This window comes from Centruroides sculpturatus, unplaced genomic scaffold (genome assembly GCF_000671375.1).
Source record: "Centruroides sculpturatus isolate CEXI.00-Female unplaced genomic scaffold, Cexi_2.0 scaffold2589, whole genome shotgun sequence".
In the NCBI taxonomy this organism is placed as follows: Eukaryota; Metazoa; Arthropoda; class Arachnida; order Scorpiones; family Buthidae; genus Centruroides; species Centruroides sculpturatus.
This window is the reverse complement of record NW_019386674.1, coordinates 6055-24161: the sequence shown is the minus strand read 5'-3', so window position 1 is coordinate 24161 and position 18107 is coordinate 6055. Positions and strand designations below refer to the sequence as shown.

The following is an 18107-nucleotide window of genomic DNA, read 5'->3' as shown; positions in this document are numbered from 1 at the left end:
GCATGCTCGCCTGCGCGGCACATAAATTCTCGTGTGCGGCAACAATTTGAGCAGTGCATGGCCGCGCAGCTTAGAGGGAACATTGATCCAAACTTACGAGATTTATCGCGATGGTCAATTTAGATAAAATGCGTAAAAATGACGTATGTTTGCACTTATGCCGGAGTTTTTGAATGAGGAAGAATATAGATGATGATAGAAGACTTGAATGTAGAGAAAATGAAGATAATTAAAATTAATGACAATGACGTCAGCATGGAGAGAGTGAAACAAAGCTAAAAAATGGGGGTTCAATTTGGAAATTAAAGACGGCATTACTTTTCATCGCAAATCAACGAAACTTCTCGTGCTTAGTAAGCACTCTCTTAACTAAATTAATGTCTTTAGTGCGTTTTGGATTTCTGGTTAGGTTCAATCGATGTAATTTGACTTCGAACTCGTTCCTCTAGAGAGCGACGGATCTTTTCTGTTGATTCCTAATTTTTGCCTGTTTTATGTGTAAATTTAAATGTATTTTTTAAAAAACGGTACTTATGGGTTAAGAGGACGCCAGTCAAAAATAGCGTTTATTCCGAATAATGCAATTTTTTTATTTGTCAAATTTAATACAATTGTTAAATTAAACAATAATTACGATTTATAAAGATATAACAAAATCTCACAAATTCTAATAATAAACCACTTGAATATGCAAATTGTTTTGTAGTGTATACAGCAAATATGGCAAATAGGTGATATCTATAATCATCCTAATTGGTATTTTTTCATTTTTACAACCTTATCAGTAAATTTACTATTTTTTAGATTTAAATTTACTAGTCTATTGTTATTTTGATATTTTCATTCAAAATCGCGACTTTGATCGCTATTTCCGACTGGCGTCCTCTTAACCCATAAGTAGCAAAAAAACTGAATTTCCTAATAGCAGCTAAGCATCCTTAATATAAACAATTATATTCACTATAAATGAACAGTTAATGAGCATAAACTAGAGAACAATTTGTCAACTTTCCATCTAACCAAATGTAGCCTCTGCCATCTAAAATGTGTCAAGATTTTCTTTGAATATACGAAAACTTTTTATTTAAAATTTTATTCATTTATTCTGGATAGCTGAAATTCTTGAACTGGCAGGAAATGCAGCTAGAGATAATATGAAGAAGAGACTAAATCCTCGCCATATTCTTTTAGCAATTGCTAATGATGCCGAGATCAGAGAAGTGAGTGAGTATGTCTGTTCTTGTGATTTTCTGTTGTAGAATTTACATACATAAATCAATAATTTGGCATTTTATGGGATTACAGATGCTGAAGGACGTTATGATTCCATCTGCAGGATTTGTTCCGGATTATGCATTTTTGATAAAGAGCAGTGTAGTGTTGAAACAAAAATTAGCCAGAAAAGATTCCACTCTAGACTTGACTCCTAAGGCAAAGACTCAGACAAAGAAGAAAGATAAAATTCCAGTGAAAAAGAAGAAAGGTGTTCCTGTAAAAAAGCAAACCATACCCATGAAAAATCCGGTTGTGGTGCTCCAATCAAATATCGTGAGTATTTTTTCATTATTAAAACACATTTTTGTTTGGTTTAACTTGATTTCCAAGATAATTGTTTTCTCCATCCAGTTGCCGCAAGATAATGTGAGAAAATGCCAATTGGGCAATATGCCAACGGTTACAGTGTTATCGGAAAAACAACTCTTTTTAGGACAAAAGGTTTATTCAAAGTTTTACATAATAAAAATAAAGCTTGAATGATAAATTGGCCCATTTATATTTACTCAGTTGACAGTAATTCAAGGAGATATTACTGATGTAACAACAGATGCTATTGTGAATCCCACAAATAATAAATTTTATATGGGAGGACAAGTTGGTGAGAGAATTTAACAATGTTCTATTACATTTTTAAAAACATTTAAAAATAATTTGAGTTTCTTTTCAGGCAAAAGACTAATGGAAGTGGGTGGAAAGAAATTTGAAGAAGAAATAGATAAGTTAAGATCCAAAACCACTTTACAACAAACAGGAGGTATTTAAATATATTACTTGCTAAATTTTATTTTTTCAATATTTTATAACAGTTTTTTTTAAATATTTTCAGTTGAAATTTGTTCCGGTTATAATTTTATGGCAGGGCATGTAATTCATTGCTTTGGACCGTCTCGTTATGACAGTTCTGCCATAGACACACTAAAAAAAACTATAAAAAATTGTCTGGCCATAGCCGATAAAAATAATTTAAAATCCTTGGCTTTACCATCCATTGGAAGCGGAACGTAATTTATTATTTATAAAATGTTTCATTACTGGATTTATTTATTAAACTTTACAAATAATTTTTTCTTCTAGTGCTGGTTTTCCAAAGAGAGAAGCTGCGCAAATAATATTGCAAACTGTTGCCGATTACTTTGCAGCCGTTATGAGCAGTTCGATAAAACAAATATACTTTGTTCTTTATGATAAAGTAAGTATCGACGCATATACTAATGAAATCTCAAAAATACAACTAAGTACACATTTGCCTTCTAAGAATTAACTTCTTCATAGTATTTAATTATATACTTTAAAGACTCCTTCTCCTTTAAAGGGCACATTAAACTTGTTAGAAATCAAAAAATAATTTTCATCTAAAAATCACAAACATTTGTTGTGATAACACACCCATTTAGGTGCTTTTGTTATTGTTTGTAAATATAAGATGTTTATGACACTGATTATTANGTGGATATTCTCTAATTTTAAATAATATTATATACTGAAAACCAATGTTTTATGAATTAAATATTACTATTTTTTAGCATAGTCGCTTATCTGGAAATAATCACTTAAAAATGCTTTATATTTTAAGTTCAATAAAAAGAAGAAGAAAAAAAATTTGACAAGTTAGTTGTCATTGGTAAATCTTTTGTCAAGACTTGTACTAAAAATCTATCATTTGGTCTCATTTAAATACTAAGAAGCTGACATATATTAGAAGAAATTTTCAATATTTGATTTTGATGTTTTATTTTCCTAATCTTTAGATTACAGAAATATGTTTTTAAAAAATGGTTTTGATAGTAGCTGAATATTTTAAATATATGTTTCAAATTATTATAACAATAATAATAATGCAAGTTTTAATTTCTCCCATTTAAAAGATTATTACATTGTTTATTTTTTGAAATTAAAATCAGCAAGTTGCATTTAAAAAGCTAAAATTTTATTTTCTAAATTTCAGATACAAAATAAATACACTAACCTACTTTGTTTGTTTTTTTGGTTATTTTTCAAATGATTAAACCCTGTTGGAAGCTCATGTTTGCCAATTCTGACCAACATTTTGGACATTTAGGGAAGATATTTTTAATATAAATACAGCCTGATTTCTTTTCCAATTTAATACAATGAAAAGATTTAAAAAAACTTAGTTTTTCCTATTCTCAAAAATATAATAATAATTATTACAGAAATAAAATACCGATTGGAAAGTAGATAAAATTTCTCAAAGCATGAAGATCAGAGGGAATCAAACAATTATGATCTACAAGTTAAAAAATTGTCATGTGATTTTTTTTGGTCTTGCTTTCATTATATAAACATAGATTTTTAGATTATATGTTAAAATTTGACAAAACTTTGAAAACTGTCCCTTCTATAATAAAAGCAGTGATGAGGAACCTCTTCTGGATGTTGGGCCACAAGTGAACTTTGTAGGCTTCTGACAGGTCACATGCATTTTTCTTATAGAATTTTAAGCTTTTAAATCTGCTGAGTACAAATGTATTTGATAACCACAGTACACTAGCTACTAAAATGTGCACTAATAATATAGGACTTTGAACAGTAAAAAGATAAGAATAAATCATCTTTTTTACTGGTCAAGTTTAGTTCAAATTTTTATCATGAATATCAGCTTAAAAAGAGTTGCATAATGGCACAAGGCAGAAAACAAAAAATTGTTTCTAAACCCCCATGAGCTACAGGTTGCTCACAAATGTTTTAAGTGTCTTGGATGCTTTCTTAGATAAAAAGATTTTTAATGTTCAAAAAACACTTCAGTTAGTAATGACATCTCATTTTAAAATAAGTAGCCCAAATTACAACAAAGTATTGAAATATAAATGACACATTTCAATTCTAGTTTTGTGACTAGAATGTAAAATATTTAAAAACATTTTTCCAAATGACTAATAGAATTTTCATTGAAAGATATTATGCCAAACTTCATGGCCAAGGTGATTAAGATGTCAGCCTACTGTTTTGGGGATCCAGGATTGAATTCGGGCAACCTCATATTTTTTGGGGATCCTGACACAAATCCATGAGTATGGAAGGGAAACCCCCCTTGGTGCTTATGGGATTGAAAGAGGGGGTGAAAAACTTTTCACTATTTTTTAAAAAATTTTTCTGATAAATAAATTAATACCAAATACAAAAAGGAGATTTTATTCTATTCAAAATTTTTATTTTCACACAAAAAAATACAAGCAAAATTTGTAATGAGAACTTAAAATTGCTATTTTGTTTTAATTTTTGGAAAATCCAGGCATGTGGAAATATTGTTTTTTAAATATCTGGTGTTTCAAAACTCAGATTGTAACCACAAAAATAACCTAAATAAATTTTTAAGTATACAGTATGTTCAAAATATTTTAAATAGCTAAAATTGTCTATCCCAACTCTGTTCACAATAGCTTTATGGTATATTGAAAAAATTCCTCATTAGGAAATATTAATGCCAGTTTTCTTATATCAAGTGATGTCCTTTTCAATAGAGTCACATTCATTTTATGATGAGTAAATTGTATTAATTCATTCAATTTCAGATAAGACTGAAGATATAAAAACTGCACCTCTAACCTCAATGTTTTGAAAATTTGATCTACATTCCAAACCTTATAGATTGTTCACAGGATAAAAAACAGTACTGAACTTTTATTGTAAAAAAGTCAGTTATTTCCTTTAGTTTTAAACAGAATAATGGATAACTCACTTTATAAAACAAAATTTATTATGGAAAAATTTTTGCCCAGAAGGGAAAATGTCCTATGTACAGTGTTATTTGCTTTGGTAACATTAACACAAATGTAAATAAATTGGCATGCACAAAACAGAAAAAACAAGATTATACAAATATTTATTTCCCCCTATAAATAATTTTATCATCATCTCTCCAAGTTTTTGTTACAGCCAAACTGATGCAAAGAGAACATTCCACATGCAACAAAAGCTTGTTAAATTGGACTTATTGTGCAGAAAAATAATAAACATGCATATTAATTGTTTTAAAATTTGAGTTTACAATTTTTTTTAAAGAAAAACAAAGTTCATTTTCATTAGAGTATTGTCATTTTTTGAAGAAAATCCTGAGAATACAAATTGATTTTTAAGGAAAAACAAAAAAAAATCAAAATATGCAGAAATAATGGAAGTCTCGAGAAAAGATTCCTTTGCATCATAATACTATATATAATTATAGTCTTATAAAACAAGAATGGATTTACTGAATAGTTATTGATGGTGGGTAATCTATAGATTTAGTTTTAAATCATCATATATATTGGGCAAGCCACCTGAATCCTTCGCCATAACCTTGTCTCTTCAAAACACTGCACATAAATAATTCTAGTGGGCGACCAGGTAATTCTGATCTTGGAAGTTTTCCCTGAAAAAATTTTAATAAAAATAAACTTAATGGTTACAGCTGTAGATACACTCCTCAATTGTAAATTGCAACACTATGAAAGAAAAAAGGTGCAGAATTATGAAATTCAGAGAAAAAAAACTGATCATTTGCAATCACAGTGAATGGTGACATAGATAACATACTAAAACAGTGCAAGAATTTCTCAAAATGTAAAAAAGAAATGCAGAATGACTTGTCAGATGCTTATAATATGCCCAGAGTGTGATGACAAGGTATACTACATCTGATCACAAGCACACACGACAGGATTATCAAAACTGAAGATGATCAATTTGTCACCACACACTATTGACAATCATTTGGGCTATAATGTTGATACTAAGCAATGCTGTATGTTACATGAAGACAAACCTCAGAATAAAAAATCAATATATCAGGAACATGGCAGTGTGTGATCACTAGAGTGGAGTGATTTTCAAATTTCACTAGAGCCAAGTAAAAGTCAGTTGTCATTTCATGTAAAAAGTGTGCAAATTTATATCAATTTATATTAAGGTTCAGCACCTGAAAAAGCTATTTGAGTTTTCATTATCTTCCAGGATTCAATCAAGGTGTGTGCAAAGGATATACAATAATTTGATTGTCATATATTCATCACAATGAGTTTAACAACGATTTGCATTTTAACCCATTTTTCATATTAACCATAACGTAATTCAAAACTGAAGTTATTGAAAATGAACTGAGGTTCAAATTGTCAATAACTGCAACTTAAATCTCAATGCACTTTCAGCTTTTTGCTTAATGCATACATAAGTAAAATTTAACTGAATAAATAAGATGGAGGACATGGATATTTTAATTTATGTAATATTAAAAATTCATCTAATTAATAATAATAACCTATATATGGTTGTTGTCACCATCACTTTAAATTTTTTTGATTCTGAATGGAATATTTTTTTAGATGATGAATTCCAAATTAGATATTGATTAAACAGAGATTTGATTTGTTGTTTATGTGAAAAACTTCTGTTACTTTTGAGGGAAGTTTACAATGAAGTGTTTATCACCAGATAGGAGCAATTATTAATTGCTCTTCAATTTAAGTGTTTTTGAATAAGCTGGTTAGCCAACTGCTGCTGAGTAATAAGTTGCCAGATATATATCTGCTTCAAAGTGAGAAGGAACAAGTCAGTACAGTTTATACTTTGATACAGCATTTGTTTTCTTTGTTCTCTATAAATGTTCTTGTATTTTTGAATAGGCTCTGATGATAAATTACTACTAGTGGCAAAGAATTTTTTTTTCAATAATAAAGCTGCTAGAATAGTTAACAATTACTAAAGAGAGCTCTTTCCTTTAAACTGTGGCAAATACATGGCAAAATCTTAATCTGTTTTGATAAATGAATTTTGTTAGGATTGATGCGATTTGATTTGAGAGAAGAATCAGTTAAGCTAGCATTAAATAAAACATGGTAAATATGAATGTATAATAGAAGACATGGCTCAGACTGATTGAACCTTGGATCATGTGAATTGCATTTTGAGATTTGGTTGGTTGGTGAATACAACCATAAAAGTATTTGAAGCTTACCAGAGCCAGCTACAGGAGGCTATAAAAAAATGTGGCTAAATCTTAGAAGTGCCCATATACAATATATTTTTTGCTTTCATCATATACATTTAGATTTGTTACTTTTTTTACACTTTGACTATAGTCAATAGGGCTAGTGCTAGCTGGAAGAGAGTAAAATACAAGTCACAATTTTTCAGCTTGCCCTGTAGCCTCCTCAATGATTTATTCCTGACTACAGGACTGGAGTTCTGTGAGACACTCTCATAAGAGTCTGCAGGAATAGTATGGTTCTAGTTTCTATCTTCCTCTAATAAACAATCATTCAACAAAGAAGTAGAAAAAAGAAAATTGATCATTGTAAAGCAATAAGAAAGAAAGCTGAAGATTATAAGAAAAAAAGGGGTGAAATATTGTTTATTTGGTACTGCAGCTGATATTCCTGAAAAGTTACAAATCACTATCACTCTGAATAATACAATATATAAATTGTTAAAGTAGTTGCTAAAAATGTTGAACTGATATTAAAAAAAGAGTATAACTAATATAGTGCACAAAATGGCTTGCAGAGAAGAATGCAAACTTATAAATATCAAAAGAGAAAGCACAGAAAAAAGAAAACAAATTAAAATTAATGCTGAATTCCAAAATTAGATATTAATTAAAACAATTTATCAAAACTAGTCTATTTCATTACTAGTTTTGATAATTAAAATTAAACCATGAAAAATTTATATAATTACAGTACTATGAAATAAAATTGCAAAATAAATGTCACAATTTTTATTTAGGAGATGCTGCAGGTGCTTATGAGTTGTCACTGAATATTACCCTAAAACATTGAAAGATTAGTGTGTTCAGAAATCAAATTTAATTTATTTGAAAATCACCTTAAGATTGAAGAAAATATGGAGTAGAAGAACTGTATAGATACAATGCCATTCAATATTTAAAACAGCATCTCATTCAACCAATTACAATAAGATTAACATAGATTACCTGCCCGTCTTGAAGTTCTGACAAAAGAGTTGTCTAAATGTAAGCTTTTGTGATGAAATTCTCATATTGCATCAAAAGAACAGACAAATACAGTAGAACCTCGATTATCCACCCTAATTGGGGACTGGGGTTGGTCGGATAATTGAAAAGTCGGATAACCGAAAAGTATGAAAAAATCCATTATTAGTGTAGTATATTATTATATCCCATGTAATTAGTATATCGCTATTAACCTATTTTGCGTTGAATTTTCATCGATGTTAAGCCTAACAAAAATTTTTTAAAATAATAATCGTCACTATTGTATCGTTAAAAATTAGAAAATTAAGCTTTGTTTAAATACTGGCTCCCTTTCATGGTCGAATGAGTGTTGCCAGCTAAAACACATAAAAATAATATTAAAGTAGCCAAGACATAGCCAAATATTGTAGCACCACATCACTAGCGGACATTTGAAATTTGCCGACTAGGACGGTCGGTTGATCGGGGGTCGGATAATCGAGGTTCTACTGTACATTAAACTTGTGACTGAAGTATTGCAAAGAATCTATACTCTGAGTATTCGCAGTGGTTGAGAATCACTGCCCTGTACATAAGTGACATCAGATTAGTAGTTCAATTGGTTCTACCTTCCTAGGGCTTGTTTGGAAAATTGTAACTGGTGTTACCAGTAACTGCCTGTAGTTACCAAGGCATTTGGAAAATGTGACCTAAATAACCAACCACATTTTTAAAAAAATCATTGTTATGACTTCATCGGTTGTCCTGTGGTACTTACCGAAGTAACCGTGTTTGCTGTCAAATTTTTAAATTATTAAAAGTGTAGTGACGAAAAAAAAAAGGTTGAGAATCGCTGCTCTAGGATGATGATGTCATAATATAGATGAAGAACATGGTCCAAAGTAATTTTTCAAAAATAAAAACTAAATTGCTCTTGTAAAAATTGACATAATTTTGCAAATTTGATATAAAAAAGGAACAACAATTTTTTTAAAAATTCTTCTTTGATTAAATTCCAAAATTTATTCTTTTTTCAATCCACTATAATGACCATCTTTGCTGCTGCAATCATCAGAGATCATTCACAGCACACTAATGCTGAAATTGATCACACAATTAGGGGATATTTGTGTTAGCATCTAGCCTCTCTCAAGATATTTTGGCCTGCTGAAAGCATATCATTAATACTACAGCAACATATCCAATGCCTGGTTTGATGTAGGAACAAACAGTATTAGATATAAAGGCAAGTTTTGTTCATTAATGCAGGAATACACAACCTGCAGCCCTGGAGCCACATAAGGCCTCCCTTTCAATGTTTATGCGGCCCACGGAAGGTACAGGCCAAATCCCTTCTTTCAAATGTGTCTATTACTCTTTCGATGTGGGTCCTGTTACTTTAATGCAGTGAAACAAACTCTTCCTGTGTTAAGTCTATGGAGAACCTTTTCCACTTCATTGGTCAATAAAATTATTACTTACATCTTTTAAGCTCAGATTGACGCTTTCTGGCTTGAAAGACTTGGCTTTATCCAATAAAAGTAACCGAGAATCTGATGCTTGGGAAAATTGCCAATATCACACCCACTCGAGCTCTCATCAAAGAGGGTTTGTAAACAAACGAACTAAAGTAGCTATATTTTCTGTTCTTTTAGCTCTAATTTTCATGTCAATTGACTATTTAATAAAACCACTAATGTTTTATCTGAAACAATTGGCCATAAAACTTTCCCACGAAAATCACTTTGCTATGTACTGGGCAAAAAAAGAATTTGCTTCAAATTGAAAAATTTTTTAATCTGTTAGATAGCTAAGTTTTTCCTCTCCTAAACAAGTATAGAACTTTTCCCTTTCACAAAGTCATTAGCACCTAACTGTTTTATGACTTTGGGAGGTAAGAAATGGGAGTTTTGAAGTTGGTCTGTTTCTAGCTAACACACTTTCTGGTTTAGATATTATGTATTAGACTTAAAATATTCTATATCTATTTGATTCTTATAAAAATCATTACGAATAAGTGATGTTAGAACGTCATTTCCGGTGTTTCAGGAAGTTTCTATTTTGGTGGAAAATTTTCAATTTTATGCTTCAGAAAACTTGCTTATTCATCTAAATAGCATTAAATAAGTGAAAATAGCACTGAAAAACCATGAAAATAATGAATTTTTAGCAGTTGTTTACATTCTAGATTCTGATTGGTATATTCAGAAAAGATTGATTCAAATTTGAATCAATCTTTTCTGAAAAAACACTTATTCATCAACCTAATGTAATTCAAACTAGAAAAAAAACCAATCAGAGCTCAAAAAGGAATGTACAAAAGCTATAGCAATCAATTATTTACAACAATGTCTCTCCATGGATTAACATCTGACAAAATTTTTTTCACACCAAAAATTTTTAATTATTATATTGGACCAAGAAAATTAATAGTTGGAATAGAGTCACACAACTAAAACAGTGGTTCTCAACTGGGTCCACAGAAAAAAAAATACCAAATTGGGGTTCACGGTGATATTTTAGGGGTCTATAGGGTAATTCTACTTCAGAACAATTGTTTTACTTTCTTTATTACTCATTTCTTGCATAAGGGTTAAAAAAAATATAAATTATATATATGTCATAAACATATTCAATATTTTAAATATCTCATTGACAAAAAGGTCAAAAAGAGATTTTATATATATATGTAAAGAAATAGGTAAATACATATATTTATTTATTTTCACTAATAAAAAAGAAAGGAATTGTAAGTTTTTTTGCAGTGTCTATAGAGGTCCACATAAAAAAAAAGGAGGAAAAGGGGTCCATGGCTAAAATAAAAAAAAAAAAAAAAGGTTCAGAACCACTGGATAAAAAGGAAGCCAACTGCACTAAAAAGTTTTGGATTTAATAATTATTTCAAACCACGTCAAGCCATAAACTTCCCGTGATTATCAACACTGCCCATGGCTAAAGTAATTAGACTCCTTGTGGGTTGTGGCCTCCTGGTTAGTAAATTTAATCCTAACCTGGCCCTTCTTCAGGAAAGGTTGTGTATCCCTGATTAGAATTGTTCTGACTTAAGTAGCAGGGGAATTCATTAGAGTGTGGTTTAAAGCAGTGGTTCTCAATCTCAAAACTGTAGGATGTGCCTCTTTAGTGGGACACAAAGAAAATTATTATGATTAAGGCTGAAATATAGTCATTACTATCAAAAGTTTGATTTCATTTTCATTTCTATCAAAGTTTGATTTCATTTAAAAAAGTAATTATCTTCATATGTTAATTTTACTTTAGTACAAAATGTAATTGTGTACTTTCAGAAAACAATAAGAAAATCTTCACTGTATTACAATAAAATACATTTTAAAAAAAATGTAGGCTGGTATGCATTTTACAGAAAGTGTTGAAGATTAATTTTTTTAATAAAGAAAGGGTACTTCTATCTCTTTAAAAAGTTTAAGAACCAATTGTTTAGGAGCAACATCCTATAACTATGATGAAGCCTTTATCAAGGAATACTAAAGTGTCCCAACATTAAGAATGTGGTATGGAGATAATAAAATATGGTAAGCATCTCTCATTCCTGACATTTGACAACATGAGGATATATTGATTTGATTTTTGGATCCTGTAGTAAAAAACTGTTTTTGGAAGATGTTCTCAGTGCCATCTTCCAGCAAGACAACACCTGTTTACATATGGTTCATGTTTCTATGAACAATCTGTATATGGTCATGACAACATGATCCAAAGCCTCTAAAACTTATAATCATTAAGTATGTGGGACCTCACCAGTCGACAATTGCACCAGAAGCTTCTAGCTTCCGATCTGAATGTTTTGTGCACTCACGTAAAATTCTGCATGTTTCTATCCTAAGCACTGCCAACTTTGTTTTAGTATGTGCAGCATATAGAGGCTTGTATTGTTGCATGTGGTATATGTGGTAAGGTTGTCTTACCAGCATGATGCTTAAATAAATGATCTTATTTGGCATCTTTTATGTTCATTTCTTTGATCAATTACATTTATCAGACACCTCTATCTTTCCTGTAAATTTCATAACTCTACATTTTTTTCATGGCACTGCAATTTCAATGTTGAGGAATGTATAAATGGAAGTCTAAAAACAAATATATTCAGGTCCTAACCTTTCCTGTTGTTTGTCCATATAAACCAAAATAACCTCTTAGCTCATCTTCACTAGCTGCACCAGGTCTATCAATTTTATTTCCAAGTATCAGAACTGGACAATTAGCCAACTGCTCATCTGTTAGTAGACTCTAAAAAGTAATAACTAGAAAAGGTTATAAACGAAATGTTTAGCATATATATAGAAGAACTTTCTGACTTACATCTAATTCAACTTTCGACTCTGGAAATCTTTCTCTGTCACATGCATCTATTAAGAATACTATAGCATCAACAGCTGGAAAATAATCTCTCCAAACTCTTCTCGCTAATAAATATAATATTCAGTTGAAATATAAAAATTAAATTAAATTTTAAAAACTAAAAATTAGATAAACTTATTCTTACCTTGATGATGCCCTCCTAAATCAAATGTTGTAAATCTCATATTTCCTATGGATAATTCTTCTGATGCTAAAATTAAAAAAACATAACAGCAATAAAGTAAACAAAAGTTTTGTATTTATTTAAAAAAAAAAAAAAAAAATGATTAATTTAAAATTTAGTTTAATTATGGAATTTTGATTTCTAAAAATAAATTTAATGACTGTTATTAAGCTAGAATTATTAGAAAGCATGCCATTGAAAAGAAATGTTAGAGAAAAAGCTACATTGTCAACAGTTAAGGCAATGATTAATAATAAATGATATACTTACTAGGATGTAATGTAGGCACATGTTGAGCCATTCGATCATCTTTTAACATATGTAATAAGGTTGTCTTACCAGCATTATCAAGACCAAGAAACAGCAGCTTACCACTCTTTTTCCATAATCCTGGACATGCAAGGAGGAAAAATCATGCAGTGAGATTAAATGGCAACAACAGTGAAAAGGAGGAAGAGCATAAAATTAATATAATGTGATGGACAGATGCTGAGATTTTTTGATATATCATGCTTTGCCAATAAACATCAAATGGCAGTTTCAAAATGCATAAAATGTTAGCAGCAAAACACACCATGCGTTTTGTTAAATTTAAGTTTTAACTTACTAGGATGTAAAGTTGGCACAGGTTGTACCATTCGATCATCTTTCAATATACTTAATAGAGTTGTTTTACCAGCATTGTCCAGTCCAAGAAATATCAACTTTGCACGTTTATGAAATAAACCTGTAATATAAATCTACCACAGTGAAGAATGTTTTTAAAAGAGGAAAATACACTTTTGAAATCAATATAATCAAAATGACTTAAAAAAATTTCTATAATTTATTTCATGATGATAATGATGTGTATAAAATGTGACATGTTTTGTACTTCTAATAACTTAAAAAATTTTTAACTTATATCATTAGCTATTTATATATTTTAATACACTAACTACTCAATAAAAAAAAAATGTGAAATAAGATGTATTGTGTTATTTCTGTAATAAAAATAAAATCTATGTTTATTCTGAATTGGGTTGCAATTTTCAAATTGTAGAATTATACATTCCAACAGTAATGAAGGATGGACAAACAGATGAATCTCTAGAACAGAGTTAAATAAATGAAAATAGATATCAGATATGAAAAGTTTAGGGGCTGGAAGCCCCAATTAACTTCAGTCTGAACCAGAGGGTAATACGATTTCAATTCAAATTTTCAAGGATCAAGTTAAATACATGAAAATTGAAACCAGATACAAAAAATTTATTTTCAAATAAATTATGACCAAAAATTACAGCTTGGCATTGTGCAATTTAAACTGCTAAGTTTCCGATATTTTAAATATGATTTTATGTCAATTTCTTAACATTTTAATTCACAAAATATAAACTTTTTCTACAATGTAATATACAACAAAATATCATCTTAACCATTGAGATCATCTATCCTGCAAGAAAACTGTCATTAAAAGCAAAAATGAAAAAGGAAAACAAGCCATTTGTCTTCCTTTTTGGAAATGTAATATTTTATTATTTTACAGTAGAGCATCGATTATCCGACTCAATTGGGGACTGGGGATGGTCGGATAACTGAAAAAAACGGATAACCGAAAAGTATGAAAAAATACATTATTAGCATAGTATATTAGTATATCAGTATATCACTATTAACCTACTTCGTGTTGAACTTTCATTGATGTTAAGCCTAACAAAAAAATGTTTTAATAATAATCGTTGCTATTGTATCGTTAAAAATTAGAAAATTAAGCCTCGTTTAAATAGTGGCCTCCCTTTCATGGTCGAGAGTGTTGCCAGCTAAAACATGCAAAATTTAACAAAAATAATATTAAAGTAGCCAAGATATAGCTAAATATTGTAGCACCACATCACTAGCGGACATTTGAATTTGCCGACTAGAACGCAGTCAGTTAACCGATGTGACAGTTGATCAGGGATCAGATAATCGATGCACTACTGTACTTTAATTAAATAATCATCTTTATTTATAAAATATCTTAAAAACAATTCTTTTTAACAATGCAATGCACTGAACATAAAAATATTTTCAAATATATATAGAATATCACACATTGATATGAAATGTATATTCTGTACTTCATATTATAATACTTGTGAAAAATTAACATGACATGACAAAGAAAAAAAAAATTCTAATTTTTTAAAAGTGCTATGCACAGCTATCACAATAACTCTCAGATTAAATGTCAGGAATGATGAACTGAAAAAAATATAGCAATATTAGACAATATCATTACAAAAATGGATACAGAATTCATACACATCAATGCATAAAAAATATATTAAATATATATGTAATAAGAAAAAGGGGATTTTTTTAATACAAAAGTTTCATTTTAAATTATTTCTTTCTTTTTCAAAAGTTAAAGTTAATTTTTACTTTCCTAGCTGTTATATATATAACAGAGGGAAAGTATGGCAATCTGTCAAAAAATGACCTCCCAGATTTTTACATTTTTGGACTCCAGACCTTGAAACATTGAAATGCAAAAAAATTCATGGGGTGATTTCTGTATGAATGGATGTTGTTAGTGTATGTGGGGGGAAGGGGCATGAGTTTGTTCAGAGTTTGAAGCTTAAGAACTATTGTGCTTTTTGTCAAAAATTTCTGAAATTTTGCAGGGGAGGTTTGTGTATTAGGGGATTAATGCCATTAAATTTTGGTGATTAAAGATCAAGGGATAGGGAGATAATGGGGGTTGTATGTATCTCCAGTAGGGTCAGACAATGCAATTTTACTTATTATTAGCATTTACAATTTTTTATAACACCCATTCCTACCCTCAAAATGAAGCTTTTTACCATTTTGTAATATTTAAAAATTTATGATATTTTAGTTAAAAATATAAAAACAGATGGTACCATCAAATATTGCTAGGAAAGTTAAGCAACTAATTGCTAAAATTTTTTTAATCTGCCAAGAGTAAACTCAAGAAAAAATTTTAAAAATACAATACATAACAAAAATTTAATAAAATTATTGAAAAATTTTTTTATACGTGAGATAATTTTTTAAAAACAATTCTTGAATAATTTTTTAATGCTTTCATACCTTAGAAAAAGTAAACATTTTAAAATATATATTACAATTTCTCTTATATTACAAGATCTAGAAGTCCTTCAACATAGTATCTATTTTCAATACAAAAACAAAAATTTCTTCAACTTCTTATGCAATCAATGGTAGATTGGATTTTTTCATTTAATTTAGTATTATTTATTTTTGGTTTCTTCTTATGTATATTATGCATATTTACTATTAATATGCATTTGTTTACATGCTTATTATATGCATATCAACATGCTGCTATGTCAAAAGGACGAGATCACTCAGTATAATTATTCTGAAGAGGTATCAAAAACGGTATGAACATAAAATGGATATTATTTCTAAAACAGTTTTTGAACGCATACATATTCAAATAGATTTAAAAATAATTTATGTANTTAAAAACTATTTGTCCTTTTGTTTTGTTTTGTTTTAAAATTATTTCATTAATAATAAGGTCACAAATTATAGAAAATAAACACGTGTCTCTTTTACCTGAAAACTCATTTTGACCTATTTTAATCAAGTTTTTCAATCTTATAAAATTATTTATACGCTTAGAAAACGTACACGTGAATGATTTTAATAAGCAACATTCTTTTATCAAGTTAATGTCAGTAAAATAATTTTTAATTTATTTTTGGTTATTTTTTTTTTATCGAATTTCGGTGTGGGGAGGATTGTGTGGGTAGGGCCACCTCCTAAAACATCAATAAAATGCATTGTCATCGGTACGTCCCTTAAAGTTTCAGTCTTATATCTTAATTAGAAGTGGATGAAATTTGGGTTGCAAGATTTAATAACTTGATAAAAAAAAACAAGTTAAATAGTTAAAACTGTGGATAGCGACATTGAAAAACTGGTTCCTTTTTAGGAGTTACACGCTGGAAGAAAACCTGAAAAATTCCGTTCGTTCCTCATCATTAGGCTGACTAAGTAGAGTTTTTCGGATTTTCTTTTCCTGTTCAACACCTAAATAAGCGCGTAGTTTCTCTTGGAAAGTCCTCCGGATGGCATTCCCCTTGGCAGATCGCCCATGTCTTGCATTGCCTTTTCCCATCAATCAGTTAATTGATGCGAAAAGGAAATACAATGCATGGACGATATTTTATAAGCTTATCTTTGATAAGTTAAAACAGGAAAACAAGAATGAATTAGATTTATGTCGTCTCAGTTTTGTTTTATTGCAATAAAGGCAAGCATTTTATAATGTATTTTAATTTAATAAAGGCTATATCATGATTAATTCGGCTTATTTTTGTTTGAGACATACTGTTGGTTAAAAAAAACTTGTGATTACAGCAAGTGAACAAAAGTAGTTTTAGTTATTAAAAAGATATAATAGACTTATTATAGTAAATTGACCTGGTGGAGAAAATAAAATAATAAAGATTGAATCGGATCGATGGGATAGCAATACATGGGCGATCTACCAAGGGAGGATGCCTTCCGGGAGGACTTCCTATCGGAAAACTGCCTCCTATTTAGGTTTTTAGATACATGAAGAAAACCCAGGTGGAAAGCCTGATGATCTCAGGTTCATGTCTGATCAACAGATCAGACATGAACCTGAGATCATCTACACATTCTTCTTCAGGAATGCTGACACAATAAAAACAAGAAACAAAGATCTCATCTTTATTATATATTAGAAAAACTACAATAATGAATTCTCAATATACCATTTTGTTCATTGGAGCTATTTATTAATACAACAAATTAAACAAATAAAAACTTGTTATTTGTTAAATAAATCTTCAATTTACGCTTTACGAATTTCTACCATTTATTTATTATTTATTACTCACAATTGTGTTTAAAAAGTTCAAAATGGAAAATCAAATATAGGTCTCAATAAAAACTGTATAGAAAATATATACGTAATAATAAATTATATGTGTATAAAACATTCGATTATGTTCGAAACTAGAATTTGTGTGATGAAAAACTAAAATTACCGGTCGTTATGAAACAAAATTGTGTAATAAAAATCATAATTTAAACTATTTTTTAGTTTTAAATTATGTTAATTCTTGACAGTTAAATCATATCCTATAATTTGATGTAATATCTGCTTGAAATTCTTTATTTTTTTTATTACAAAATAACATTGGCAATGTCACAAGACAATGGAGATAATCCCCGAAAAAACAATAAATAAAAAATAAAAATTACAATAATAAAACTAAAAAGGTAAAAATAAACAAAGAAAGGTAAAATTCTTTTGCAAATTTTTAAAAAATCTTTTAATTAAAGATGATC

The 18107-nt window shown here is 29.3% G+C and overlaps 2 protein-coding genes across 2 annotated transcripts; one reads left to right on the top strand and one right to left on the bottom strand.

Moving 5' to 3' along the window:
- The first annotated feature begins 332 nt into the window (after positions 1 to 332).
- LOC111615542 (core histone macro-H2A.1-like) lies at positions 333 to 2717 on the top strand. Its single transcript, XM_023356949.1, has 8 exons — positions 333 to 353; positions 1114 to 1220; positions 1306 to 1548; positions 1627 to 1716; positions 1786 to 1876; positions 1946 to 2032; positions 2105 to 2279; positions 2353 to 2717. The coding sequence occupies exons 2-8, from the start codon at positions 1155 to 1157 to the stop codon at positions 2537 to 2539; spliced, it is 939 nt and encodes a 312-aa protein (XP_023212717.1). The 5' UTR covers positions 333 to 353; positions 1114 to 1154; the 3' UTR covers positions 2540 to 2717.
- Positions 2718 to 4974: 2257 nt separating this feature from the next.
- On the bottom strand, positions 4975 to 13186 carry LOC111615540 (GTP-binding protein SAR1b-like). Its single transcript, XM_023356948.1, has 5 exons — positions 13041 to 13186; positions 12732 to 12797; positions 12548 to 12651; positions 12344 to 12475; positions 4975 to 5650 (listed from the first exon to the last, which is right to left on the bottom strand). Exons 1-5 carry the CDS (start codon positions 13087 to 13089, stop codon positions 5537 to 5539), a joined length of 465 nt encoding a protein of 154 aa, XP_023212716.1. The 5' UTR covers positions 13090 to 13186; the 3' UTR covers positions 4975 to 5536.
- Between the last annotated feature and the right edge of the window lie 4921 nt (positions 13187 to 18107).

Excerpts from the sequence above, each read along its gene's own strand:
- LOC111615542 (XM_023356949.1), top strand. The coding sequence starts at position 1,155 with ATGAAGAAGAGACTAAATCCTCGCCATATTCTTTTAGCAATTGCTAAT. Across the intron at positions 1,877-1,945 it reads TTATATGGGAGGACAAGTTG|GCAAAAGACTAATGGAAGTG; the intron begins GTGAGAGAATTT and ends GTTTCTTTTCAG. Across the intron at positions 2,033-2,104 it reads CACTTTACAACAAACAGGAG|TTGAAATTTGTTCCGGTTAT; the intron begins GTATTTAAATAT and ends AAATATTTTCAG.
- LOC111615540 (XM_023356948.1), bottom strand. The coding sequence starts at position 13,089 with ATGTTAAAAGATGATCGAATGGCTCAACATGTGCCTACATTACATCCT. Across the intron at positions 12,476-12,547 it reads AGTCGAAAGTTGAATTAGAT|AGTCTACTAACAGATGAGCA; the intron begins GTAAGTCAGAAA and ends ATTACTTTTTAG. Across the intron at positions 5,651-12,343 it reads ATGGACAAACAACAGGAAAG|GGAAAACTTCCAAGATCAGA; the intron begins GTTAGGACCTGA and ends AAATTTTTTCAG.